This window comes from Salvelinus fontinalis, chromosome 29, assembly GCF_029448725.1.
Source record: "Salvelinus fontinalis isolate EN_2023a chromosome 29, ASM2944872v1, whole genome shotgun sequence".
In the NCBI taxonomy this organism is placed as follows: Eukaryota; Metazoa; Chordata; class Actinopteri; order Salmoniformes; family Salmonidae; genus Salvelinus; species Salvelinus fontinalis.
Genome location: NC_074693.1, coordinates 1,784,168 through 1,811,710, shown reverse-complemented (window position 1 = coordinate 1,811,710; position 27,543 = coordinate 1,784,168). Strand labels below are relative to the sequence as shown.

The window sequence follows — 27,543 nt, the reverse complement described above, 5'->3', positions numbered from 1 at the left end:
AACCAGACTATGAGGGGAGGCCTGTCCTCTTCTGGCTGTGCAGGGTGGAGATTATAACAGAACATGGCCAAGATGTTCAAATGTTCATAGATGACCAGCAGGGCCAAATAATAAGAGCCAGGAGGGGTTGGGAGACACTGTGGCCCCGTCCGACGATACCCCCGGACAGGGCCAAACAGGCAGGATATAACCCCACCCACTTTGCCAAAGCACAGCCCCCACACCACTAGAGGGATATCTTCAACCACCAATTTACCATCCTGAGACAAGGCCGAGTAGTATAGCTCACTAAGATCTCCCCCACGGCACAACCCAAGGGGGGTGGGCACCAACCCGGACAGGAAGATCACGTCAGTGACTCAACCCACTCAAGTGACGCACCCCTCCTAGGGACGGCATGGAAGAGCACCAGTAAGCCAGTGACTCAGCCCCTGTAATAGGGTTAGAGGCAGAGAGTCCCAGTGGAGAGAGGGGAACCAGCCAGGCAGAGACAGCAAGGGCGGTTCATTGCTCCAGTGCCTTTCTGTCACCTTCACACTCCTGGGTCAGACTACACTCAATCATAGGACCTACTGAAGAGATGAGTCTTCAATAAAGACTTAAAGGTTGAGACCGAGTCTACGTCTCTCACATGGATAGGCAGACCATTCCATAAAAATGTAGCTCTATAGGAGAAAGCCCTGCCTCCAGCTGTTTGCTAAGAAATTCTAGGGACAATAAGGAGGCCTGTGTCTTGTGACCGTAGCGTACGTGTAGGTATGTACGGCAGGACCAAATCGGAAAGATAGGTAGGAGCAAAGCCCATGTAACGCTTAGGATTTATTTAGTGGATGAACCAAATGCTTCTATTGCTTTCAGTGGTACTTTCTGTATAGTAGTTGATCCTCATGAATTTAAAAGGAATGAGTTAGAATGTATGAAACCTGACTGTTTTAGTTCACTCGCACTCATTCCCTCTCCCGTCCGTCAGCCTCTCCAGAGGGTAGAGAATGAAGTGGACCTCAGGGGGGACCAGCATCCATTAGGAACGTTCTCTTACCCTGCCTCGAGTCACCACCACCCACCAGCGATGCCTCCCTCTGTCCCCCTCCAGTACCTCCCTCAGGAGCCTCTGCACCAGGAGATTCCCTTCTCAGTGGTAAGGCTTTACCTCACACCTGCCCTTCTCAGTGGTAAGGCTTTACCTCACACCTGCCCTTCTCAGTGGTAAGGCTTTACCTCACACCTGCCCTTCTCAGTGGTAAGACTTTACCTCCCACCTGCCCTTCTCGGTGGTAAGGCTTTACCTCCCACCTGCCCTTCTCGGTGGTAAGGCTTTACCTCCCACCTGCCCTTCTCGGTGGTAAGGCTTTACCTCCCACCTGCCCTTCTCGGTGGTAAGGCTTTACCTCCCACCTGCCCTTCTCGGTGGTAAGGCTTTACCTCACACCTGCCCTTCTCGGTGGTAAGGCTTTACCTCACACCTGCCCTTCTCGGTGGTAAGGCTTTACCTCACACCTGCCCTTCTCGGTGGTAAGGCTTTACCTCACACCTGCCCTTCTCAGTGGTAAGGCTTTACCTCACACCTGCCCTTCTCAGTGGTAAGGCTTTACCTCACACCTGCCCTTCTCAGTGGTAAGGCTTTACCTCACACCTGCCCTTCTCAGTGGTAAGGCTTTACCTCACACCTGCCCTTCCCAGTGGTAAGGCTTTACCTCACATAGAGCTAGCTAGCTGAATCAGTATCTGATTGAAACTCACCAGCAACTATCGTCATTTCTCCTGTTATGTTCTATTCAGAGTAAATACATGTTATTTTTATGAATATGTATATACATACATACTTCCCCAGAGGCAGATGACCTTGTGGATACCATTGTTATGTCTCTGTGTCCAGTATGAAGGAAGTTAAAGGTAGATATTTACATTTACAACAATTTTTTTTTTTTGTCATTTAGCAGACGCTCTTATCCAGAGCGACTTACAGTAGAGTGCATACATTTTATTACATTTTTACATACTGAGACAAGGATATCCCTACCGGCCAAACCCTCCCTAACCCGGACGACGCTATGCCAATTGTGCGTCGCCCCACGGACCTCCCGGTTGCGGCCGGCTGAGACAGAGCCTGGGCGCGAACCCAGAGACTCTGGTGGCGCAGCTAGCACTGCGATGCAGTGCCCTAGACCACTGCGCCACCCGGGAGACCTCCGACCTCCGTCCAGCTAGCTAATATTAGTGCTGAGCGATTTAACCGACTTTCTGTTTTTTGGGCGGGTTATTAAACGACTAATTGACCCAAATTCCATTTTAGTTCGTTTTTGTTTGAGTCCAACGCGCCGTTTCTCTAGAGAGAAATCAAATCGACCTGTGGGATACTCGGCTGAACGGAGTTATAGTTTTCCTTAAACAAATATTCAACCTACCCGCAGAAATGTGATAATCAACCACAATGACCATAATCGGTGCGTCAGTTTTTTTTTTCCAACTCCGAGACGGATCAGCGAGGAAGAGGCGAAGCAAGAGGTTTCACTCTCGCGGGAAATCGATCCTAAAAATAAGCCCAGTGTGTTTTCTAAATGCTTATTTTGGATGCCAGCCTTCCCGCCTTTGGAACAACAACTCCCATTTGTTAGGGCGTAAGACATAGTGTGCAGGTGCTGGGAGCACGCTAGGTGGCTAATTAGCACAGGTGGCCGCGTCTTGTCTTCCGTAAATAAGCGATATGGCTGTGTGGGAACCCTAACCCTTTAATGTTGTGTAGTAATTTAACCTTTAAAAAAAAAAAAAGTTTTTATTATTTTTCGCTGATATAAAAGATACGTTCCTTTATGTTTCCAAAACCGTACCACACGTAATGTTTTTAACATTCAAAACGAGCGTATTTAGCATCTATAAACGTGTAAACCCTTCACAGTGGTAAGAACCTCATGTCTTCACCATTGCACAGTTAGCAAAACCATAGAGCTATCTATCCCTAACCTTTCCCAGTGGTAGGACTTCAGCTAGCTCAACCTAACCCATCGCAATGGTAAAACTTTAGCATAATTTCGCACAGAAAGCGTAGCATAGAGCTAGCTAACTTTTCCCAATGCTAGGACTTTGGCATCACTTCACACAGAAAGCGTAGCATAGAGCTAGCTAACTTTTCCCAATGCTAGGACTTTGGCATCACTTCACACAGAAAGCATAGCATAGAGCTAGCTAATCTTTCCCAGTGGTAAGGATTGTAAGAGCTAGCTAAAGCTACAGAGCTGATGAAATTACCATTTAAATAGCCAGCCACTTCCCATAGGATAGTTCACAACCACCATGTTAACAGCTATATGTCTCTGTCTCCTGGTCAGCCATACCCCCACATGCTGCCGCGACGTGTCAGTGGCCACAGGTACCGGTTACAGCAGCCCCTGCCCCCTCCACCGCCGCCACCTCCCTACTACCCAGGCTTCCTGCCATACTTCCTGTGAGTATGACATTTAATACAGAACTAAATGATACACATTTTTTCAGCCCAAAGTCTTTCAGGACCTAGAATTGTACACCCATTTTTAAAGTGAAGTGCTAACGTAACTGAACACACACTCAGGAAAAGAAACTTTCCCACTTATTTGATCTGGGTGTTTATGTGACTGTTCTGTCTCTGTCCAGGTCAATGCTTCCTGTGTCTCCTACAGCAGTGGGACCAGCCATCAGTCTGGACATGGATGTAGATGATGTGGAGATGGAGAACTATGAGGTGAGAGGACCAGGTCATCAATACACTTAGTGTTTTATTTCTGTGTTTTGTATCTGTGTATATATACACTGCTCAAAAAAAATAAAGGGAACACTTAAACAACACAATGTAACTCCAAGTCAATCACACTTCTGTGAAATCAAACTGTCCACTTAGGAAGGAACACTGATTGACAATAAATTTCACATGCTGTTGTGCAAATGGAATAGACAACAGGTGGAAATTATAGGCAATTAGCAAGACACCCCCAATAAAGGAGTGGTTCTGCAGGTGGTGACCACAGACCACTTCTCAGTTCCTATGCTTCCTGGCTGATGTTTTGGTCACTTTTGAATGCTGGCGGTGCTCTCACTCTAGTGGTAGCATGAGACGGAGTCTACAACCCACACAAGTGGCTCAGGTAGTGCAGCTCAATGCGAGCTGTGGCAAGAAGGTTTGCTGTGTCTGTCAGCGTAGTGTCCAGAGCATGGAGGCGCTACCAGGAGACAGGCCAGTACATCAGGAGACGTGAAGGAGGCCGTAGGAGGGCAACAACCCAGCAGCAGGACCGCTACCTCCGCCTTTGTGCAAGGAGGAGCACTGCCAGAGCCCTGCAAAATGGCCTCCAGCAGGCCACAAATGTGCATGTGTCTGCTCAAACGGTCAGAAACAGACTCCATGAGGGTGGTATGAGGGCCCGACGTCCACAGGTGGGGGTTGTGCTTACAGCCCAACACCGTGCAGGACGTTTGGCATTTGCAAGAGAACACCAAGATTGACAAATTCGCCACTGGCGCCCTGTGCTCTTCACAGATGAAAGCAGGTTCACACTGAGCACATGTGACAGACGTGACAGAGTCTGGAGACGCCGTGGAGAACGTTCTGCTGCCTGCAACATCCTCCAGCATGACCGGTTTGGCGGTGGGTCAGTCATGGTGTGGGGTGGCATTTCTTTGAGGGGCCGCACAGCCCTCCATGTGCTCGCCAGAGGTAGCCTGACTGACATTTAGGTACCGAGATGAGATCCGGCGGACTCGGAAGTTAAATATAGGTCAAATAGGGGGCAGTTTAGGTGGATCCCCCCACCTAACACTCACAACCATTGATTGATTGATTGGAGACCACTTGTGTAAATTAAAGAGGCTGGGTTTCTGTACAGCACTTTGAGATATCAGCTGATGTACGAAGGGCTATATAAATACATTTGATTTGATTTGAAAGACCATTTCCTTTTAATTTTCTACCTGCAGCAAACCTAGTGGATAATGCTGGCCATACCGGTCAATATAAATGTAAATAAACCAAAACAACTGGCCTTAATTAAATATGTATGTCTCTCACACCCCCTCTCAGGCATTACTGAACCTGGCTGAGCGTCTGGGAGAGGCTAAACCACGAGGAATCACCAAGGCAGACATTGAACAGCTTCCATCCTACAGGTTCAACCTCGACAACCATCAATCTGAACAAACGCTGTAAGATAATCTTCTACTGCCTTTTCTTGTGTTATACCACCCACCCACCCACCATCTGACTGGCTGGCCAAGTAGGGCTGGGCAGAAGAAAAATCATTTGTTTAGTCTCTGTAAAAAAAAAAACAGAAGAGGAAAGCCAAGAGCAGATGACCGGTAATGAAGGTGGGGACCAATCACTTCAGTCTTATACAGTATTTTAATATATACCGGTATTGATGCACAGACCGGTTTGGGCTTTTAATTTCTTTAGCGGTATTAAAAAAATTTGGTTTGTAAAATGTGAAGCCCCGCCCCCTCGCGCGCCAAGCCCCGCCCCCTGTCACTCAAGGAGAGAGCAGCTGCTTGACCACGGAGACAGGAACCCTTTCTTGTCGTTCACTCTGCAGTCTGCACGGTAAGATAGATGTTGGTGACAACTAGTGAAGCACCGATTTTAACAGTTTTGGCCGATACCGATATCTGATATTTTCCCTGCCCAAAAAATTATACCAATATTACACATTTTAGCAGCCTTTTAAACGTTGTAGGACAGTTAAATAGTTAACACACAGACACACATATGGGCGCAGCTATCTAAGGCACTGCAAGAGCCGTTACTACAGTCCCTGGTTCGAATCCAGGGTGTATCACATCCGGCCGTGATTGGGAGTCCCATAGGGCGGCACACAATTGGCCCAGCATCGTCCGGGTTTGGCCGAGGTAGGTCGTCATTGTAAATACGAATTTTGTTCTTAACTGACCTAGTTAAATAAAGGTTACACACACACACACAAAAAAGTTATTTTGTTGGCATTTACGTATGTTCCCATTACTAGTAAAGCATAATCAAAACCTATTTCTTTCACTTACTTGCTGTGCTGTTTCGTTGTTCAGTCGTTTCATTCTCAACCAGGATTTCTAGGGAACGCCGTCTGGGTCTTTGCTGTTCGGGTCTTTGCGTGTTGACCAATCAGGACCTGAATTATGACTGCACGTCACATAATAATTTAACGCGTTCATACATTTTTTTTTACGTAGTTATTACACATTGATTACACTACCACTCGTATTTCATAGGTCAATGATCCATCGATACGTATGTTATGATGCTGGTAAAGTTGTCTCGTGCACCTACAGTGCTGGTCATAAACAAAGCTAGCTAGCTCATGGATGCAAACAATGTTCTTCCCCAAAAACAAAGCAAAACTACATCTGTTTCAGTAGCTATAGTTAGCTAGCTAACAATATAGCTAGGTGTCATCATCTAAAATAACCCTAATTTATAAGACAGTTCTTATTTGATTAATGGTGGTCGGACCTATCTATGTGAAGCTAGCCACAATAGTTGACTTTGAGGTTAGCCTTCAAAAATAAAAGTATGGCATAATTCTATTATTTGTATTCATTTGCATCACTGTCAATGAAGGTAAACCGCAAATTCCACTATTGTGCCTAATCCTTATTGCGGCTAGCTTCACAACACATAACCCGGTCCGGTCGAGCATCACTAGCCAGATGAAGCTAGCTGGCTGCTTATAACGCTAGCTTTGGGCAACAGGGTTAAGTAGCTGGCTAGCTATTTATTTTCATGAACTGAAGTTCAATTTCAATTTGAACAGGCGAACAAGTGGCAACCTAGCTAATACTTAAATCAAATCGAATTGATCACATACAAGTTTAGCAGATGTTAATGCGAGTGTAGCGAAATGCTTGTGCTTCTAGTTCCGACAGTGCAGTAATATCTAACAAGTAATCTAACAAATTCACACCGACTACCTAATACACACAAATGTAAAAGGATGAATAAGAATATGTACATATAAATATATGGATGAGCGATGGCCGTGTGGCATAGGCAAGATGCAGTAGAGGGTGTAGAATACAGTGTATACATATGAGATGAGTAATGTAGGATATGTAGACATTATTAAAGTGACGTCAATTAAAGTGACTAGTGATACCTTTATTAAATCCATTTATTAAATGTATTAAAGTGGCCAGAGATTGGAGTCTGTATGTTGGCAGCAGCCACTCAATGTTAGTGGTGGCTGTTTAACCGTCTGATGGCCTTGACATAGAAGCTGTTTTTCAGTCTCTCGGTCCCAGCTTTGGTGCACCTGTACTGACCTCACCTTCTGGATGATAGCGGGGTGAACAGGCAGCAGACATTGTGGGCTAGGTTAGGAATGCTGTGTAGCGCCACATTTTACGTGGCTTCATTACGTCACGTACCTACGTTATATAGGTATGCACGTCAGCTTTGACATCGGCGTTAAGCTAGACATCGACCGATGTTGGCATTTTTAGCTAATATCGTCCGATTCCGATATGTTCGCCAATATATCGTGCATCCTTAGTGACAACGATGCTGCTTTCGACAAGCGTTCTAAAACTACATTAGTACGACAAATTAATATCTGCTAATTTGTATTTTCTTAGCAAGTTGTGGCTAAAATAAATAGTTTTAGCCGCTAATTGCTATGTAGCTGGCTAGCTAGCTTACTAAATGTACACTGAACAAAAAATATATGCGCAAATTCAAAGATTTTACTGAGTTACGGTTCATATATGGAAATCAGTCAATTGAAATAAATTAATTAGGCCCTAATCTATTGGTTTCACATGACTGGGAATATAGATATGCATCTGTTGGTCACAGATACCTTAAAAAAAAGGTAGGGGTGTGGATCAGAAAACTAGTCTGTATCTGGTGTGACCACCATTTGCCTGATGCAGCGCGACACATCTCTTTTGCATAGAGTCGATCAGGCTGTTGATTGTGGCCTGTGGAATGTTGTTCCAGTCCCCTTCAATGGTTGTGTGAAGTTGCTAGATATTAGCTGGAACACACTGTCGTACACGTCCATCCAGAGCATCCCAAACATGCTCAATGGGTGACATTACTGGAGAGTATGCAGGTCATGGAAGAACTGGTGACATTTTCAGCTTCCAGGAATTGTGACATGGGGCCGTGCATTATTATGCTAAAACATGAGGTGATGGCGGTGGATGAATGGCACGACAACGGGCCTCAGCATCTCGTCACGGTATCTCTGTGCATTCAAATTGCCATCGATAAAATGCAGTTGTGTTCGTTGTCCGTAGTTTATGCCTGCCCCATACCATAACCCCACCGCCACCATGGGGCACTCTGTTCACAACGTTGACATCAGCAAACCGCTCGCCCACTCAACACCATACACACTGTCGGCCATCTGCCCGGTGCAGTTGAAACCGGGATTCATCTGTGAACAGCACACTTCTCCAGCGTGCCAGTGCCCATCGAAGGTGAGCATTTGCTATTGAAGTCGATTATGATGCCGTACTGCAGTCAGGTCATGACCCTGGAGAGGACGACGAGCATGCAGATGAGCTTCCCTGATACAGTTTTTGCAGAAATTATTCGATTGTGGACACCCACAATTTCATCAGCTGTCTGGGTGGCTGGTCTCAGACAATCCTGCAGGTGAAGAAGCCGGATGTGGAGGTCCTGGGCTGGCGTGATTACACGTGGTCTGCGGATGTGAGGCCGGTTGGACATACTACCAAATTTTCTAAAATGATGTTAAATGTGGCTTATGGTAGAGAAATTAACATTAAATTATCTGGCAAAGCTCTGGTGGACATTCCTGCAGTCAGCATGCCAATTTCACACTCCCTCAAAACTTTAGAAATTTTTGTGTACTTTTATTGTTCCCAGCACAAGGTGCACCTGTGTAATGCTCATGCTGTTTAAACAGCTTATTGATATGCCATACCTGTCAGGTAGATGGATTATCTTGGCAAAGGAGAAATGCTCACTAAAATGGATGGAAGCAAATTTAGGCACAATATTTCAGAGAAATTAGCGTTTTGTGTGTATGGAACATTTCTGGGATCTCTTATTTCAGCTCATGAAACCTGGGACCAACACTTCATGTTGTATTTTATATTTTTATTCAGTATACTAAGAGTCTGTAGGGACGATAAACGTTCAGCCTGCTGCACAGACTCAATGGACTCTGATTTTAAATTGTGTTTAGTTAATTCTGTCAAACACTCTCTAAAGTAGGAAAGAAATGGATGTCATTGTTGTACAAAAATAAATAAAATAAGAACATTTATTATCATAGACTACATGACCAAAAGTATGTGGACACCTGCTCGTTGAACATCTTTATTCCAAAATCATGGGCGTTAATATGGAGTTGGTCCCCCCCCTTGCAGCTATAACAGCCTCCACTCTTCTGAGAATGCTTTCCACTAGACGTTGGAACATTGCAGCTATAACAGCCTCCACTCTTCTGAGAATGCTTTCCACTAGACGTTGGAACATTGCAGCTATTACAGCCTCCACTCTTCTGAGAATGCTTTCCACTAGACGTTGGAACATTGCAGCTATAACAGCCTCCACTCTTCTGAGAATGCTTTCCACTAGACGTTGGAACATTGCCGCGGGGACTTGGAACTGGAACTTTCCAGAAGGACAACCATCTTTGCAGCACTCCACCAATCAGGCCTTTATGGTAGAGTGGCCAGACTGAAGCCACTCCTCAGTAAAAGGCACCTAAAGGATTCTCAGACCATGAGAAACAAGATTCTCTGGTCTGATGACACCAAGATTGAACTCTTTGGCCTGAATGTCGTGTCACATCTGGAGGAAACCTGGCACCATCCCTATGGTGAAGCATGGTGGTGGCAGCATTATGCTGTGGGGATGTTTTTCAGTGGCAGGGACTGGGAGACTAGTCAGGATCGAGGGGAAAGATGTACGGCGCAAAGTACAGAAAGATCCTTTTATTAAAACCTGCTCAGGACCTCGGCCAAGACAACGCAGGAGTGGCTTTGGGACACGTCTCTGAATGTCATTGCGTGGCCCAGCCAGAGCCCGGACTTGAACCCGATAAAACATCTCTGGAGAGACCTGAAAATAGCTGCGCAGTGACACTCCCCGTCCAACCTAACAGAGGATCTGCAGAAAATAATGGGAGAAACTCTGCAAATACAGGTGTAAATTGTAAGGCCTATTTATTGCCGTACCTCCCTACTCTTCTACATTTTGCACACACTGTACATGATGTTTCTACTGTTATTGACTGTACGTTTGTTTGTGTAACTCTGTTTGTGTCGCACTACTTTGCTTTATCTTGGCCAGGTTGCAGCTGTAAATGAGAACTTGTTCTCAACTGGCCTACCTGGTTAAATAAAGGTGAAATAAATAAATAAAAGGATCTGCAGAGAAGAACGGGAGAAACTCCCCAAATACAGGTGTGCCAAGCTTATACCCAAGAAGAGGCTGTAATCACTGCCAAAGGTGCTTCAACAAAGTACTGAGTAAAGGGTCTGAATACTTATGTAAATGTGATATTTCGGGGGGGGGGGGGTTCAAATAAAATTTGTTTAAATGTCGTAACCTGTTTTTGCTTTGTCATTATGATAATTTGTGTGTGGGGGGGGGCAATTTAATCCATTTTAGATTTAGGCTGTAACAAAATATGGAAAACGTCGGTCTGAATAGTCGGTCTGAATAGTTTCCGAATGCACTGTACATATTCTCATCTATTGACAGGTGTATTATACCCAGGTCCGTTGTGGTTTGTGTTTTAGAAGAGTGCAAATGGCAGATGCATTTCCATACACTATTGAGGTGAATGATTAATCTGTGTGATCTATTGATTACAGTAGAACAAACTAGCTTTTCAATTTCAGTCTGTAGTGACCACTTGGTAAATGTTTACACGTGACCCTTTTTTAAAGGTACTTATTTAGCAAAATACAACTCAGCAAAAAATTAAAATGAACGTCCCTTTTTCAGGACCCTGTCTTTTCAAAGATAATTTGTAAAAATCCAAAATAACTTCACAGATCTTCATTGTAAAGGGTTTAAACACTGTTTCCCATGCTTGTTCAATGAACCATAAACAATTAATGAACATGCACCTGTGGAACGGTCGTTAAGACATTAACAGTTTACAGACGGTAGGCAATTAAAGTCACAGTTATGAAAACTTAGGACACTAAAGAGGTCTTTCTACTGACTCAGAAAAACACCAAAAGAAAGATGCCCAGGGTCCTGCTCATCTGCGTGAACAGGTACAGGATGGCAACAACAACTGCCCGAGTTACACCAGGAACGCACAATCCCTCCATTGGTGCTCAGACTGTCCGCAATAGGCTGAGAGAAGCTGGACCGAGGGCTTGTAGGCAGGTCCTCACCAGACATCACTGGCAACAATGTCGCCTATTTGCACAAACCCACCGTCGCTGGACCAGACAGGACTGGCAAAAAGTGCTCTTCACTTACGAGTCACGGTTTTGTCTCACCAGGGGTGATGGTCGGATTCGCATTGATTGTCAAAAGAATGAGCGTTACACCGAGGCCTGTACTCTGGAGCGGGATCGATTTGGAGGTGGAGGGTCCGTCATGGTCTGGGGTGGTGTGTCACAGCATCATCGGACTGAGCTTGTTGTCATTGCAGGCAATCTCAATGCTGTGCGTTACAGGAAAGACATCCTCCTCCCTCATGTGGTACTCTTCCTGCAGGCTCATCCTGACATGACCCTCCAGCATGACAATGCCACCAGCCATTCTGCTAGTACTGTGCGTAATTTCCTGCAAGACAGGAATGTCAGTGTTCTGCCATGGCCAGCGAAGAGCCCGGATCTCCCATTGAGCACATTTGGGACCTGTTGGATCGGAGGGTGAGGGCTAGGGCCATTGCCCCCCAGAAATGTCAGAGAACTTGCAGGTGCCTTGGTGGAAGAATGGGGTAACATCTCACAGCAAGAACTGGCAAATCTGGTGCAGTGCATGAGGAGGAGATGCCCTGCAGTGCTTAATGCAGCTGGTGGCCACACCAGATACCGACTGTTACTTTTGATTTTGACCCCCCCCCCTTTGTTCAGGGACACATTATTCCATTTCTGTTAGTCACATGTCTGTGGAACTTGTTCAGTTTATGTCTCAGTTGTTGAATCTTGCCATGTTCATACAAATATTTACACAAGTTTGCTGAAAATAAACGCAGTTGACAGTGAGAGGACATTTATTTTTTGCTGAGTTGTGTGTGTGTAAGGACTAATTTGTACATATCATGACTTATTTCAGCATGATTTATTGATTTTGATATCACTAAAAATGAGTTTGTCCTGGCTAGTCAGCAAACATAGCTAGCCAATACAGCCTGACACCAGTGAGTTTGTCCTGGCTAGTCAGAGCAAATATAGCTAGCCAATACAGCCTGACACCAGTGAGTTTGTCCTGGCTAGTCAGCAAACATAGCTAGCCAATACAGCCTGACACCAGTGAGTTTGTCCTGGCTAGTCAGAGCAAACATAGCTAGCCAATACAGCCTGACACCAGTGAGTTTGTCCTGGCTAGTCAGCAAACATAGCTAGCCAATACAGCCTGATACCAGTGAGTTTGTCCTGGCTAGTCAGAGCAAACATAGCTAGCCAATACAGCCTGATACCAGTGAGTTTGTCCTGGCTAGTCAGAGCAAACGTAGCAAGCCAATACAGCCTGATACCAGTGAGTTTGTCCTGGCTAGTCAGAGCAAACATAGCTAGCCAATACAGCCTGATACCAGTGAGTTTGTCCTGGCTAGTCAGAGCAAACGTAGCAAGCCAATACAGCCTGATACCAGTGAGTTTGTCCTGGCTAGTCAGAGCAAACGTAGCAAGCCAATACAGCCTGATACCAGTGAGTTTGTCCTGGCTAGTCAGAGCAAACATAGCTAGCCAATACAGCCTGACACCAGTGAGTTTGTCCTGGCTTGTCAGAGCAAACATAGCTAGCCAATACAGCCTGACACCAGTGAGTTTGTCCTGGCTTGTCAGAGCAAACATAGCTAGCCAATACAGCCTGACACCAGTGAGTTTGTCCTGGCTTGTCAGAGCAAACATAGCTAGCCAATACAGCCTGACACCAGTGAGTTTGTCCTGGCTTGTCAGAGCAAACATAGCTAGCCAATACAGCCTGACACCAGTGAGTTTGTCCTGGCTTGTCAGAGCAAACATAGCTAGCCAATACAGCCTGACACCAGTGAGTTTGTCCTGGCTAGTCAGAGCAAACATAGCTAGCCAATACAGCCTGACACCAGTGAGTTTGTCCTGGCTTGTCAGAGCAAACATAGCTAGCCAATACAGCCTGACACCAGTGAGTTTGTCCTGGCTAGTCGGAGCAAACGTAGTTAGCCAATATAGCCTGACACCAGTGAGTTTGTCCTGGCTTGTCAGAGCAAACATAGCTAGCCAATACAGCCTGACACCAGTGAGTTTGTCCTGGCTAGTCAGAGCAAACATAGCTAGCCAATACAGCCTGACACCAGTGAGTTTGTCCTGGCTTGTCAGAGCAAACATAGCTAGCCAATACAGCCTGACCCCAGTGAGTTTGTCCTGGCTTGTCAGAGCAAACATAGCTAGCCAATACAGCCTGACACCAGTGAGTTTGTCCTGGCTTGTCAGAGCAAACATAGCTAGCCAATACAGCCTGACACCAGTGAGTTTGTCCTGGCTTGTCAGAGCAAACATAGCTAGCCAATACAGCCTGACACCAGTGAGTTTGTCCTGGCTTGTCAGAGCAAACGTAGTTAGCCAATACAGCCTGATACCAGTGAGTTTGTCCTGGCTAGTCAGCAAAAACATAGTTAGCCAATATAGCCTGACACCAGTGAGTTTGTCCTGGCTTGTCAGAGCAAACATAGCTAGCCAATACAGCCTGACACCAGTGAGTTTGTCCTGGCTTGTCAGAGCAAACGTAGCTAGCCAATACAGCCTGATACCAGTGAGTTTGTCCTGGCTTGTCAGAGCAAACATAGCTAGCCAATACAGCCTGACACCAGTGAGTTTGTCCTGGCTTGTCAGAGCAAACATAGCTAGCCAATACAGCCTGATACCAGTGAGTTTGTCCTGGCTAGTCGGAGCAAACGTAGTTAGCCAATATAGCCTGTGTAGTGCTGGTGGTGTAGGCCTAGTTAAGCATGTTGTTCGTGCAACAGTATCTTCTAAATCAAGAGAGGAATAGGTGAAGCATGAATGTCAGCTAGCTACATGAAGTAAGAAACCATGTAATATAACATCTAATTTGGGTCCCCTGGAAACACTGACCAACACTTTTTGTTCCTACCCTGTTAATAATTCCTATCTGGCTTAATAATTAATCTTAATCATTTGTTGTCATGTCAAACAGCACATTCGAGGTGCTGCCCACTATATTCCAACTATAGAATTAGAATCTTCATATTTCCACGATTCCAACAGTTCACCAGTTCACTAGGCCTAGAGGTTTTGCTATCGTGCGTGGCACAGTGTGAAAATGATAACAAAAAGTGCAGGAAATGCAGACATTTATGAAAATGCTCAAGTTGTATTGAACAGTATGAAACGATCAAAGCCCCATTTTTGAAATCACTTTATAATATATGTTACCACGCTAGGGTCAGGAACTACTCAAAAATATAAAATACTACCAAAAATATGGTGATCATATATCGCCCGGCCCTACCATCCATCCATCCATCCATCCATCCATCCATCCTCAAAAATATAAAATACTGCCATACTACCAAAAATATGGTGATCATATATCGCCCCGCCCTACCATCCGTCCGTCCGTCCGTCCGTCCGTCCATCCATCCATCCATCCATCCGTCCGTCCGTCCGTCCGTCCGTCGTAACAGTAACTGTCTTGTCCTTTTTAAACATGCAGTATTTCAGAGCCTGATGATGCTCTGTGTGATGCTCTGTGTGATGCTCTGTGTGATGCTCTGTGTGATGCTCTGTGTGATGCTCTGTGTGATGCTCTGTGTGATGCTCTGTGTGATGCTCTGTGTGATGCTCTGTGTGATGCTCTGTGTGATGCTCTGTGTGATGCTCTGTGTGATGCTCTGTGTGATGCTCTGTGTGATGCTCTGTGTGATGCTCTGTGTGATGCTCTGTGTGATGCTCTGTGTGATGCTCTGTGTGATGCTCTGTGTGATGCTCTGTGTGATGCTCTGTGTGATGCTCTGTGTGATGCTCTGTGTGATGCTCTGTGTGATGCTCTGTGTGATGCTCTGTGTGATGCTCTGTGTGATGCTCTGTGTGATGCTCTGTGTGATGCTCTGTGTGATGCTCTGTGTGATGCTCTGTGTGATGCTCTGTGTGATGCTCTGTGTGATGCTCTGTGTGATGCTCTGTGTGATGCTCTGTGTGATGCTCTGTGTGATGCTCTGTGTGATGCTCTGTGTGATGCTCTGTTCTCTCTTCCAGGTGTGTTGTGTGCTTTAGTGACTTTGAGTGTAGGCAGCTACTGAGGGTATTACCCTGCAACCACGAGTTCCACGCTAAGTGCGTCGACAAATGGTTAAAGGTAAGCCCATTCCATCCGTCGTTAACTCTACAGTTACGTCTCAAATGGCACACTATTCCCTATATAGTACACTACTTTTAACCAGGGTGGCACCCTATTCCCTATATAGTACACTACTTTTAACCAGGGTGGCACCCTATTCCCTATATAGTACACTACTTTTAACCAGGGTGGCACCCTATTCCCTATATAGTACACTACTTTTAACCAGGGTGGCACCCTATTCCCTATATAGTACAGTACTTTTAACCAGGGTGGCACCCTATTCCCTATATAGTACAGTACTTTTAACCAGGGTGGCACCCTATTCCCTATATAGTACACTATTTTTAACCAGGGTTGCACCCTATTCCCTATATATATATATATATATATATATAGGGCATACGGCTCCGGTCAAAAGTAGTGTACTAACACCTTTCTTTTCCCGTTTATCTTCCTTCCAGACCAATCGCACTTGTCCAATCTGCCGGGCGGACGCGTCAGAGGTGCACCGCGAGGTGGAGTGACTGATACCCAGGCTTTGAGATCTTTGATTGGAAAGCAGCACAAAACTAAACCCACGGAGTCTTAGCGCCTGCCTGGGGCCTCCTGCCTGCTTCCTGCGGCCTCCTGCCACCACTCCTACCTGCGGCCTCCTGCCACCACTCCTGCCTGCGGCCTCCTGCCACCTACCCTGCCTGCTTCCTGCGGCCTCCTGCCACCTACCCTGCCTGCTTCCTGCCACCTACCCTGCCTGCTTCCTGCCACCTACCCTGCCTGCTTCCTGCCACCTACCCTGCCTGCTTCCTGCGGCCTCCTGCCACCTACCCTGCCTGCTTCCTGCGGCCTCCTGCCACCTACCCTGCCTGCTTCCTGCGGCCTCCTGCCACCTACCCTGCCTGCTTCCTGCGGCCTCCTGCCACCTACCCTGCCTGCTTCCTGCGGCCTCCTGCCACCTACCCTGCCTGCTTCCTGCGGCCTCCTGCCACCACTCCTTCCTACGGCCTCCTGCCACCACTCCTTCCTGCTTCCTGGGGCCTCCTGCCACCACTCCTTCCTGCTTCCTGGGGCCTCCTGCCACCGCTCCTGCCTGATTCCTGCGTCCCCCACCACCACCACCTCTCCTGCCCCACCTCAACAACAATAAGCAATCTAAGATTATATGTTTGGAGCCCCTTTCCCCGGTCGTTCCTCTGCTGCGTCTGAAAAGCTACTGCCCGCTACCATAGCCTCATAGCCAGAGTTGTCCAGTCTGTCTGTCTGCCTGGGATAGCCATTGATCCACCACCTCGATCTGCTCTGCCTGCCCCAGTGTTGCAGATTCCAAAGATGTGACCTACCATACGTTGTTCTCGTCGTAGGGGCTTTTTACGTTTACAAGGTTTTTCCTTTTTTTGGTTATCTTGTGGTTTTGGTTAGTTCTTTTGTGACAGATGGGAGTTGGAGCTGCCTGCATGGGAGATGGTGATGACGGGGGGGGGGGGGGGGGGGGGGGGGTGGAGCGGAGAGAGGCGTCACACATTGTTCAATCAGCAGGACCAATAATGGAAGTACTTCAACACGGTCAAAACTGTAGATCATTCCACTGGCTTGGAGGAGAAGTCTGGCGGACTGACCGTCATAGATGCATGTTTGTGTAGGTGACCGATGGGGCAAAGTGACCTGTTAATAATGTATGTTTTGCAATAATGTATTGATGATTTCAATAGTTCGTTCCCTTTTTTGTTTTGTGTACTTTTTCAATCTGCTAATGCTATTGTGAAAATATGACTTGCTGTGGTTAAAATTAGCCTGAGGTTAACGGACTCATCTGGCACTGATAATGATGGTCCACCACCGACCTGTTGGGGATATATCCGCTCCTCCCTGTTGTTCCACACTGTGATACACAACTGACTGGATGGATGGAGGGAGGAGGAGATTATGCTGTGGAGTTTACCTTTTTGTTCTGGCGAAGGTCCTCAGATCGGCCCCCGAGAGAGAGGGGAGAGAGAGAGGAGACAAAGCACTGCCTGTCTGTGACGTCATCTGCCCTTTCTGCAAATTAAACCACATCCATCCTCCTCTCCAGCCTTGGCTCTGTGTGAGTGCCGGCTGGATCTCAGGCAGCGCTGAGGGGGCTGCATAGACTGTTGATTCAGACTAGCAATATTTTAATCAAATGTCATTTTTAACGGGAAAAACAACAAGCAAACAAACAAGGAATTCTGTCTCACCCAGAGAGGGGGACCCTGGGAGGGGGGCTTCACTACCCCAGAGAGGGGGACCCTGGGAGGGGGCTTCACTACCCCAGAGAGGGGGACCCTGGGAGGGGGCTTCACTACCCCAGAGAGGGGGGATTCACTACCCCAGAGAGGGGGACCCTGGGAGGGGGCTTCACTACCCCAGAGAGGGGGACCCTGGGGGGGGGGGCTTCACTACCCCAGAGAGGGGGACCCTAGGGGGGGGCTTCACTACCCCAGAGAGGGGGACCCTGGGAGGGGGCTTCACTACCCCAGAGCGGGGGACCCTGGGAGGGGGCTTCACTACCCCAGAGAGGGGGACCCTGGGAGGGGGCTTCACTACCCCAGAGCGGGGGACCCTGGGAGGGGGCTTCACTACCCCAGAGAGGGGGACCCTGGGAGGGGGCTTCACTACCCCAGTATCACCCATGCTGACTGCTGCTACATAAAGCAGTATGTGCAATGAGTGATGGGTTTTAACGTGGACAGTTTTACTTCCTGTTTTTGGAAGAACCAGGCATTTATTTGTTTGTGAGCCAAATATTCAATATAATATATACATATATATATATATATATACTCTTTCAAGATTTCAGATCTGCCTTCAAGACCTTGACAAGCACAAACCCTATTTACGTACTAATCTTTAAAAAGGAAAAAAAAAATCCCTTTGTCATTTCCACTTGTTTTTAAGAGTATAATTTTTAAATAGTGTTATTTATTGTTTTTTAGCGATCTTAGAGACAACGTGTTGAAGGACGAGGTCAGAGCACTAACATGGAAGTGTGTGATTTTAAATGGTATGTGTTCTAATCTAAAGGCAACTTAACTTGGTCAGGTCTTGTTGTTAGGCCGTGCTAAACTAATGGTGTTGTAAAAAGATGAAGTGTTTGTCTGCTGCATAGCTTCGGTGTGAAAGCTTCTCGATAATCGTCTTGTTTTTGAAGACAAAAGAATGTTCTAACTAACTCCCTGTTGTAAACATCTCTAGTGACCTGACAAGACAGACGCTCTGGCTCTGTCCCAGCTGAGCTGACTACTTTTTTACAGTGATGATCAGGACAAGACGGGGGTTGGAGACAAAGATGGAGGGAGGGAGGAGTGGTGTTTGGTAGAGTGATACACTGTTAGACATCTATAGGGTTTGCGTCCCAAATGGTATCCTAAGTAGTGCACTACTTTTGACCAGGGCCCCATAGGAACTAGTGCACTACTTTTGACCAGGGCCCCATAGGAACTAGTGCACTACTTTTGACCAGGGCCCCATAGGAACTAGTGCACTACTTTTGACCAGGGCCCGTAGTGGCTAGTGCACTACTTTTGACCAGGGCCCATAGGAACTAGTGCACTACTTTTGACCAGGGCCCGTAGTGGCTAGTGCACTACTTTTGACCAGGGCCCGTAGTGGCTAGTGCACTATATAGGGAATAGCATGCCATTTGGGTCTCTGTGCTCATCTTTGACTTCCAAAATGGAATGTTGGGGTGTTTAAAAAATAAAAATATTAGTCCGTGTGTCTTTTGTAAGTGTTGTGTGAGTAGGGAGCCTCCTTTCTACTCCCAACTGCCCCAATAAGCACTGCGAGGCAGATGTACCTTTTCGGATGGACACTTTGCTTTCTTGTGTAAAAAGGACCTTGCCATGTTTTCTATAGCGAATGTGAGTCTCTTTGTGACGTGTGTTACCACCTTTTAAAGAAGAAGAAAAAGCCATCTTGATGAGTTTAAAGTAAAAACCCACAGCTTTGAGAGTTAATCTGTGTACATATCTGTCCACTGGCATATATTGTGAGTTTGAAACAAAAAAATAAAATAAAAAAATCACTCAGGGCCTCTCAGTATATAAGAATAAAAAGGAAACCAGTCTGTTCTAATTTGACAGATGCCATGAAAAGATTAGTGGTGGATTTGAATTTTCTTGGTTGTTTTCCTCAGGCCTCGCGTATTTTTAATGTAATCAATTAAAATAATAATAATAAATAGTTTTTTTTTTTTGCCAGAGTGTAGTGGATATTACATCATATAATTATAAATTTTAGTTTGTGTTCTTGAACAACCACACGACGTACAGACATGCATATTTACATAACGGTTGTGGTCCCATTTTAAAACGTGCCGTTGATGCACACTATCCTACCTAAAAACTAAGGTGTTTGCATGATTAAAAAAATAAAATTTAAAAAAGACTAAAAAATAAAGCCAATTTTTGTGTATTTCCAGTGAAAGATATCTAGCCATGGGGGACTATTTAACGGTGCACAATATGCATGCATGTCCTACCAAGTCCCAACTGTTTTTTTTTTTTAGCTCTAGTTGGCTTCGGGTCCGTTCTTCAGAGGGAGTTCCGTTACTGCTCAGCTGATAACTGCCATGTGTTGTACTGCACACGTTTGGAACCCAACCGAACGACTACAAGATTTTATTACGCTTTATAAAATAAAATAAGTTACCTGGACTTGGGACTGGGGAGAAATCCTGTATTTTAAAGTTGTTTGGTTATGCTATGTTGCTATTGCCTCAGATAATAAACATTCACTGAAAAGCCATAGTGAAAAACCAATAGATCTGCTTTAGGGTATGATGGTGTTTGACATGAGGATCTGATCTGATGGATTCTTAGAGCACGTTGCTATGCTAATAGCTTTAAAATAGTCAGTTACATTTTGAAAGAAGACTTGTTAGTCAAACTAATTAACCTCCTAACTCTCTCAATGTAGATTTGACATCTAGATACCAGTTGAAGGCGGCTGAGGGGAGAACAGCTTGTTGTAATGGCTGGAACGGAGTCAACGGAACGGAGTCAACGGAACGGAGTCAAACACATGGTAACGTGTTTGCTACCATTCCACTGATTTACGCTCCAGCCATTACAACAAGCCCGTCCTCCCTAATTAAGGTGCCGCCAACCTCCTGTGCTAGATACCTTTTATTTACTTATTGGAACATTAGCACCATGGTTTGGGGGGGGGGGGGGTTAAACATTATTTGGCAGGTTTTAATGACCATAATGTGATTTTTTTTTTCTTCTGTCCCAAATACCAGAAAACCTCATGTAAAAAGTCAAGTAACTTAAAAACAATACATTTGAAATAGAATCTTGTAGTCTTTCTGTAATCCAATTAATGAATAATCTCACAGTTTGTGTGGTGCAAAAGGGGGGAATTTATTATTATTATTTTTTTAAATGCTGTTCCAATAATAAACCAGCTAAAAATAATTTATTTAGGATTTGATTTCTTTGTTTGCGTCGTAGATTCACTGTTTTTCCAATGATGTGTTGCCGTGGTGGGAATAGTGGTCTGCCGTGGTGGGAATAGTGGTCTGTCTACTGATTCTACGGCTCCCTCCAGCTTCTAGGGGGTCTCCCACCCAACAGGACAGGGGCATTAGAAACAACAGATGTTTGCTTTGGTACTTGCACATTTTACAGTTACCTCATTTTTGCCATGTTTGGATTTGAATTTAAAAAAAAAAAAAAATGCTTATATATATAAATATATAGGGAAAAGATTCTGAATGCTATCATTTTTTCATTCCATTGGAATCATTGTTTGTAGCATTTAACTAGTTATAGTGTATTATATATACACACACCTGTATACTGATTGACATTTTTCAGATTTGTACTTTTTTAAAAATGAAAAGTTGTTAGTTCTGCTTTAACCGAGTCGTGCGATCATATTATTATTTTTTTTTTTTAAATAGTTGTGGCTGATTTTGAGAGTAGTTCACTAATAAATGTATGATGTATACCAATATTACAGCTGTGTCCTTGCCTGTTTTCACTGTAATCACCATTAAAGTTGTCAAGAATGCCAGGATTGAGTCCCACCCGGTTCCCTTATATAGTGCCCTCTTTTTGACCAGAGCCCTAGGCTCTTGTACTGTGCAGAGAAAAGGAACGCGATCTCTCTCTAGTATTTTATGAGACATACACTACATCATCAAAAGTATGTGGACACCTGCTCATCGAACATCTCATTCAAAAATCATGGGCTTTAATATGGAGTTGGTCCCTCCCTTTGCTGCTATAACAGCCTCCACTCTTCTGGGAAGGCTTTCCACTAGATGTTGGAACATTGCTGCTATAACAGCCTCCACTCTTCTGGGAAGGCTTTCCACTAGATGTTGGAACATTGCTGCTATAATAGCCTCCACTCTTCTGGGAAGGCTTTCCACTAGATGTTGGAACATTGCTGCGGGGACTTGCTTCCATTCAGCCACAAGAGCATTAGTGATGTTGGGAGATTAGTTCGGCCTCGCAGTCAGAATTCCAATTCATTCCAAAGGTGTTTGATGGGAATCTGTTCAAGCCAGTCAAGTTTTTCCACACCGATCTCGACAAACCATTTCTGTATGGACCTCGCTTTGTGCACGGGGGCATTGTCATGCTGAAACAGGAAAGGGCCTTCCCCAAGCTGTTGCCACAAAGTTGGAAGCACAGAATTATCTAGAATGTCATTGTATGCTGTAGCGTTGAGTCACTGGAACTAAGGGGCCAGAACCATGAAAACAGCCCCAGACCATTATTCCTCCTCCACCAAACATTACAGTTAGCACTATGCATTGGGAAAGGTAGCGTTCTCCTGGCATCCGCCAAACTCATATTCGTCCGTCGGACTGCCAGATGGTGAAGCGTGATTCATCACACCAGAGACGACGTTTCAACTGCTCCAGAGTCCAATGGCGGCGAGCTTTATACCACTCCAGCCGACGCTTGGCATTGCGCATGGTGATATTAGGCTTGTGTGCGGATGCTCAACCATGGAAACCCATTTCCTGAAGCTCCAGACAAACAGTTATTGTGCTGATGTTGCTTCCAGAGGCATTTTGGAGCTCGGTAGTTAGTGTTGCAACTGAGGACAGATGATTGTTTGTGCTTCAGCACTCGGCGGTACCGTTCTGTTAGCTTGTGTGGCCTGCCACTTTGCCACAGAGCCGTTGTTGCTCCTAGACGTTTCCACTTCACAATAACAGCACTTACAGTTGACCGGGGCAGTTCTAGCATGGGACAAACACACTGTTGGAAAAGTGGCATCCTATGACGGTACCACGTTGAAAGTCACTGAGCTCTTCAGTAAGGCCAATGTTTGTCTATGGAGATTGCATGGCTTTGTGCTCAAAATAGCTGAATTTGAAGGGATATCCACATACTTTTGGCCATGTGTATTTATTCAGATTAGCATAATACACTTGTTTTCCCACATATCTACAAAAACGTTAAAAACTGACAATGCTTCAAGGTTAGCAGAGATTCTGGGAGGAAGGCTAAGATTTATCCGACCAAGAGAGCTGGGGATGAGGAAAAGAGCACCGACAGCCAGGAATATTATCAAAAACCATCACAACATTTTAAAATGTTTCGTTTATAGGTTGTTGGAAAATGACATCTTAAACATGACCAGCCCATTCTGATGTTTACAGGAGAAATAGGCATCGATGAAAATCACCACAGGCAGACTGTTATACTAGAGATGGGTAAAAGCCACATGCTGAAAGCTGTGGCTCTCTTCTTGTCGAACTGTGTTATCGTTCTAAAACTGCAGGCAGTACGGAAACTCAACCCTCGCTTGTTTGTTCGTCTCGGGACAATTACATTATTAGAGAGTCAACTTTGATTGAATAATAAAAAATTAAAATAAAGACGTTGCTTTTTCCAGCCTTGTTCTTTAAATATCCAACGTATGTACAGGGAGTTAACATCTCTCCGTTTAAAACAACAGTATCAGGCTGGCTAAATTATTTAGGGTCAGAGTTTTTGTTTCATTATTTCAGACAGTGACCCCGTAGTGCACAACGGCCATTTAAAAAAAAAAAAAAAAATGGGGACTAGAAACAAGGTCAGAACAGCTAATTTGCTCATGTTGGAGGGTTAGCTAGGTGTCAATCGTCCGTCAGGTCCTGAACAAAGAGGACCTCGGAACGGCTGAGGCCGGCCTCTTTCAGGCTGGGGGGGTTGGGCTGCTCCTCCGTGGGAAGGCAGGGCAGAACACGGCGGGGGAAGTTGGTAACTAACTGGAATTTCTCCGGGGTCTCCTTCAACGAGAACAGGAAGTCGTATATTACCTGGAGAAACAGAGGGAGAGATGTTTTGTTGTTGTTGTCAAGGCCATAAGTTCCATTGGTATTTGCCAGGGCAGTTTAATCAGACTGTTACAAATGACACGACACGTAGAAGAGCGACTAGGCGTTTGCTGTGTAGAACTGGGAGTCAAGGATCCACTGGTAGTCAACAGTTAAAGCTACCACCTGTAAGTTAACTAGAGCAGCGCCGCGTTCGTACGGTCAGACTGTCTTACCGAGCAGAGCCGCGTTGGTACGGTCAGACTGTCTTACCGAGCAGAGCCGCGTTCGTACGGTCAGACTGTCTTACCGAGCAGAGCCGCGTTGGTACGGTCAGACTGTCTTACCGAGCAGAGCCGCGTTCGTACGGTCAGACTGTCTTACCGAGCAGAGCCGCGTTGGTACGGTCAGACTGTCTTACCGAGCAGAGCCGCGTTGGTACGGTCAGACTGTCTTACCGAGCAGAGCCGCGTTGGTACGGTCAGACTGTCTTACCGAGCAGAGCCGCGTTGGTACGGTCAGACTGTCTTACCGAGCAGAGCCGCGTTCGTACGGTCAGACTGTCTTACCGAGCAGAGCCGCGTTCGTACGGTCAGACTGTCTTACCGAGCAGAGCCGCGTTGGTACGGTCAGACTGTCTTACCGAGCAGAGCCGCGTTCGTACGGTCAGACTGTCTTACCGAGCAGAGCCGCGTTGGTACGGTCAGACTGTCTTACCGAGCAGAGCCGCGTTGGTACGTTCAGACTGTCTTACCGAGCAGAGCCGTGTTCGTACGGTCAGACTGTCTTACCGAGCAGAGCCGCGTTCGTACGGTCAGAATGTCTTACCGAGCAGAGCCGTGTTCGTACGGTCAGACTGTCTTACCGAGCAGAGCCGCGTTCGTACGGTCAGAATGTCTTACCGAGCAGAGCCGCGTTCGTACGGTCAGACTGTCTTACCGAGCAGAGCCGCGTTCGTACGGTCAGACTGTCTTACCGAGCAGAGCCGCGTTCGTACGGTCAGACTGTCTTACCGAGCAGAGCCGTGTTCGTACGGTCAGACTGTCTTACCGAGCAGAGCCGTGTTCGTACGGTCAGACTGTCTTACCGAGCAGAGCCGTGTTCGTACGGTCAGACTGTCTTACCGAGCAGAGCCGCGTTCGTACGGTCAGACTGTCTTACCGAGCAGAGCCGCGTTGGTACGGTCAGACTGTCTTACCGAGCAGAGCCGTGTTCGTACGGTCAGACTGTCTTACCGAGCAGAGCCGTGTTGGTACGTTCAGACCGAGCAGAGCCGTGTTCGTACAGTCAGACCGAGCAGAGCCGTGTTCGTACGGTCAGACCGAGCAGAGCCGTGTTCGTACAGTCAGACTGTCTTACCGAGCAGAGCCGCGTTCGTACAGTCAGACCGAGCAGAGCCGCGTTCGTACGTTCAGACCGAGCAGAGCCGTGTTCGTACAGTCAGACTGTCTTACCGAGCAGAGCCGTGTTCGTACGGTCAGACTGTCTTACCGAGCAGAGCCGCGTTCGTACGGTCAGACTGTCTTACCGAGCAGAGCCGCGTTCGTACGGTCAGACTGTCTTACCGAGCAGAGCCGCGTTCGTACGGTCAGACTGTCTTACCGAGCAGAGCCGCGTTCGTACGGTCAGACTGTCTTACCGAGCAGAGCCGTGTTCGTACGGTCAGACTGTCTTACCGAGCAGAGCCGTGTTCGTACGGTCAGACTGTCTTACCGAGCAGAGCCGTGTTCGTACGGTCAGACTGTCTTACCGAGCAGAGCCGCGTTCGTACGGTCAGACTGTCTTACCGAGCAGAGCCGCGTTGGTACGGTCAGACTGTCTTACCGAGCAGAGCCGCGTTGGTACGTTCAGACTGTCTTACCGAGCAGAGCCGCGTTGGTACGTTCAGACTGTCTTACCGAGCAGAGCCGCGTTCGTACGTTCAGACTGTCTTACCGAGCAGAGCCGCGTTCGTACGTTCAGACTGTCTTACCGAGCAGAGCCGCGTTGGTACGGTCAGACTGTCTTACCGAGCAGAGCCGCGTTGGTACGGTCAGACTGTCTTACCGAGCAGAGCCGCGTTGGTACGTTCAGACTGTCTTACCGAGCAGAGCCGCGTTCGTACGGTCAGACTGTCTTACCGAGCAGAGCCGCGTTCGTACGGTCAGACTGTCTTACCGAGCAGAGCCGCGTTCGTACGGTCAGACTGTCTTACCGAGCAGAGCCGCGTTGGTACGTTCAGACTGTCTTACCGAGCAGAGCCGCGTTCGTACGGTCAGACTGTCTTACCGAGCAGAGCCGCGTTCGTACGTTCAGACTGTCTTACCGAGCAGAGCCGCGTTCGTACGGTCAGACTGTCTTACCGAGCAGAGCCGCGTTGGTACGTTCAGACTGTCTTACCGAGCAGAGCCGCGTTCGTACGGTCAGACTGTCTTACCGAGCAGAGCCGCGTTCGTACGTTCAGACTGTCTTACCGAGCAGAGCCGCGTTCGTACGGTCAGACTGTCTTACCGAGCAGAGCCGTGTTCGTACGGTCAGACTGTCTTACCGAGCAGAGCCGCGTTCGTACGTTCAGACTGTCTTACCGAGCAGAGCCGCGTTGGTACGTTCAGACTGTCTTACCGAGCAGAGCCCCGTTGGTACGTTCAGACTGTCTTACCGAGCAGAGCCGCGTTGGTACGTTCAGACTGTCTTACCGAGCAGAGCCGCGTTGGTACGGTCAGACTGTCTTACCGAGCAGAGCCGCGTTGGTACGTTCAGACTGTCTTACCGAGCAGAGCCGCGTTCGTACGGTCAGACTGTCTTACCGAGCAGAGCCGCGTTCGTACGGTCAGACTGTCTTACCGAGCAGAGCCGCGTTCGTACGGTCAGACTGTCTTACCGAGCAGAGCCGTGTTGGTACGTTCAGACTGTCTTACCGAGCAGAGCCGCGTTGGTACGTTCAGACTGTCTTACCGAGCAGAGCCGCGTTCGTACGGTCAGACTGTCTTACCGAGCAGAGCCCCGTTGGTACGTTCAGACTGTCTTACCGAGCAGAGCCGTGTTCGTACGGTCAGACTGTCTTACCGAGCAGAGCCGCGTTGGTACGGTCAGACTGTCTTACCGAGCAGAGCCGCGTTGGTACGGTCAGACTGTCTTACCGAGCAGAGCCGTGTTCGTACGGTCAGACTGTCTTACCGAGCAGAGCCGCGTTCGTACGGTCAGACTGTCTTACCGAGCAGAACCGCGTTGGTACGTTCAGACTGTCTTACCGAGCAGAGCCGTGTTCGTACGGTCAGACTGTCTTACCGAGCAGAGCCGCGTTCGTACGGTCAGACTGTCTTACCGAGCAGAGCCCCGTTGGTACGTTCAGACTGTCTTACCGAGCAGAGCCGCGTTGGTACGGTCAGACTGTCTTACCGAGCAGAGCCGCGTTCGTACGGTCAGACTGTCTTACCGAGCAGAGCCGCGTTGGTACGGTCAGACTGTCTTACCGAGCAGAGCCGCGTTGGTACGGTCAGACTGTCTTACCGAGCAGAGCCGCGTTCGTACGTTCAGACTGTCTTACCGAGCAGAGCCGCGTTCGTACGTTCAGACTGTCTTACCGAGCAGAGCCGCGTTGGTACGTTCAGACTGTCTTACCGAGCAGAGCCGCGTTCGTACGTTCAGACTGTCTTACCGAGCAGAGCCGCGTTGGTACGGTCAGACTGTCTTACCGAGCAGAGCCGCGTTGGTACGGTCAGACTGTCTTACCGAGCAGAGCCGTGTTCGTACGGTCAGACTGTCTTACCGAGCAGAGCCGCGTTCGTACGTTCAGACTGTCTTACCGAGCAGAGCCGCG

The 27,543-nt window shown here is 47.2% G+C and overlaps 2 protein-coding genes across 7 annotated transcripts in view; one reads left to right on the top strand and one right to left on the bottom strand.

The window, feature by feature from the left end:
- LOC129827321 (RING finger protein 44-like) overlaps positions 1-16,043 on the top strand; it is a 35,902-nt gene extending 19,859 nt beyond the window's left edge. For all 6 annotated transcript variants that reach the window (XM_055888061.1, XM_055888062.1, XM_055888064.1 and 3 more), the window contains 6 exons: positions 971-1,138; positions 3,327-3,442; positions 3,628-3,715; positions 5,048-5,169; positions 15,379-15,478; positions 15,925-16,043. In XM_055888061.1, the coding sequence (XP_055744036.1) occupies positions 971-1,138; positions 3,327-3,442; positions 3,628-3,715; positions 5,048-5,169; positions 15,379-15,478; positions 15,925-15,987 (657 nt within the window). In that variant the 3' untranslated portion in view covers positions 15,988-16,043. The remainder of the gene's footprint in view (positions 1-970; positions 1,139-3,326; positions 3,443-3,627; positions 3,716-5,047; positions 5,170-15,378; positions 15,479-15,924) is intronic.
- Positions 16,044-21,158: 5,115 nt separating this feature from the next.
- The window catches only part of LOC129827320 (FAS-associated factor 2-like), a 28,106-nt gene continuing 21,721 nt past the window's right edge, over positions 21,159-27,543 (bottom strand). The window contains exon 11 of the mRNA XM_055888059.1: positions 21,159-23,747. Within this exon, the coding sequence (XP_055744034.1) occupies positions 23,565-23,747 (183 nt within the window). The 3' untranslated portion in view covers positions 21,159-23,564. The remainder of the gene's footprint in view (positions 23,748-27,543) is intronic.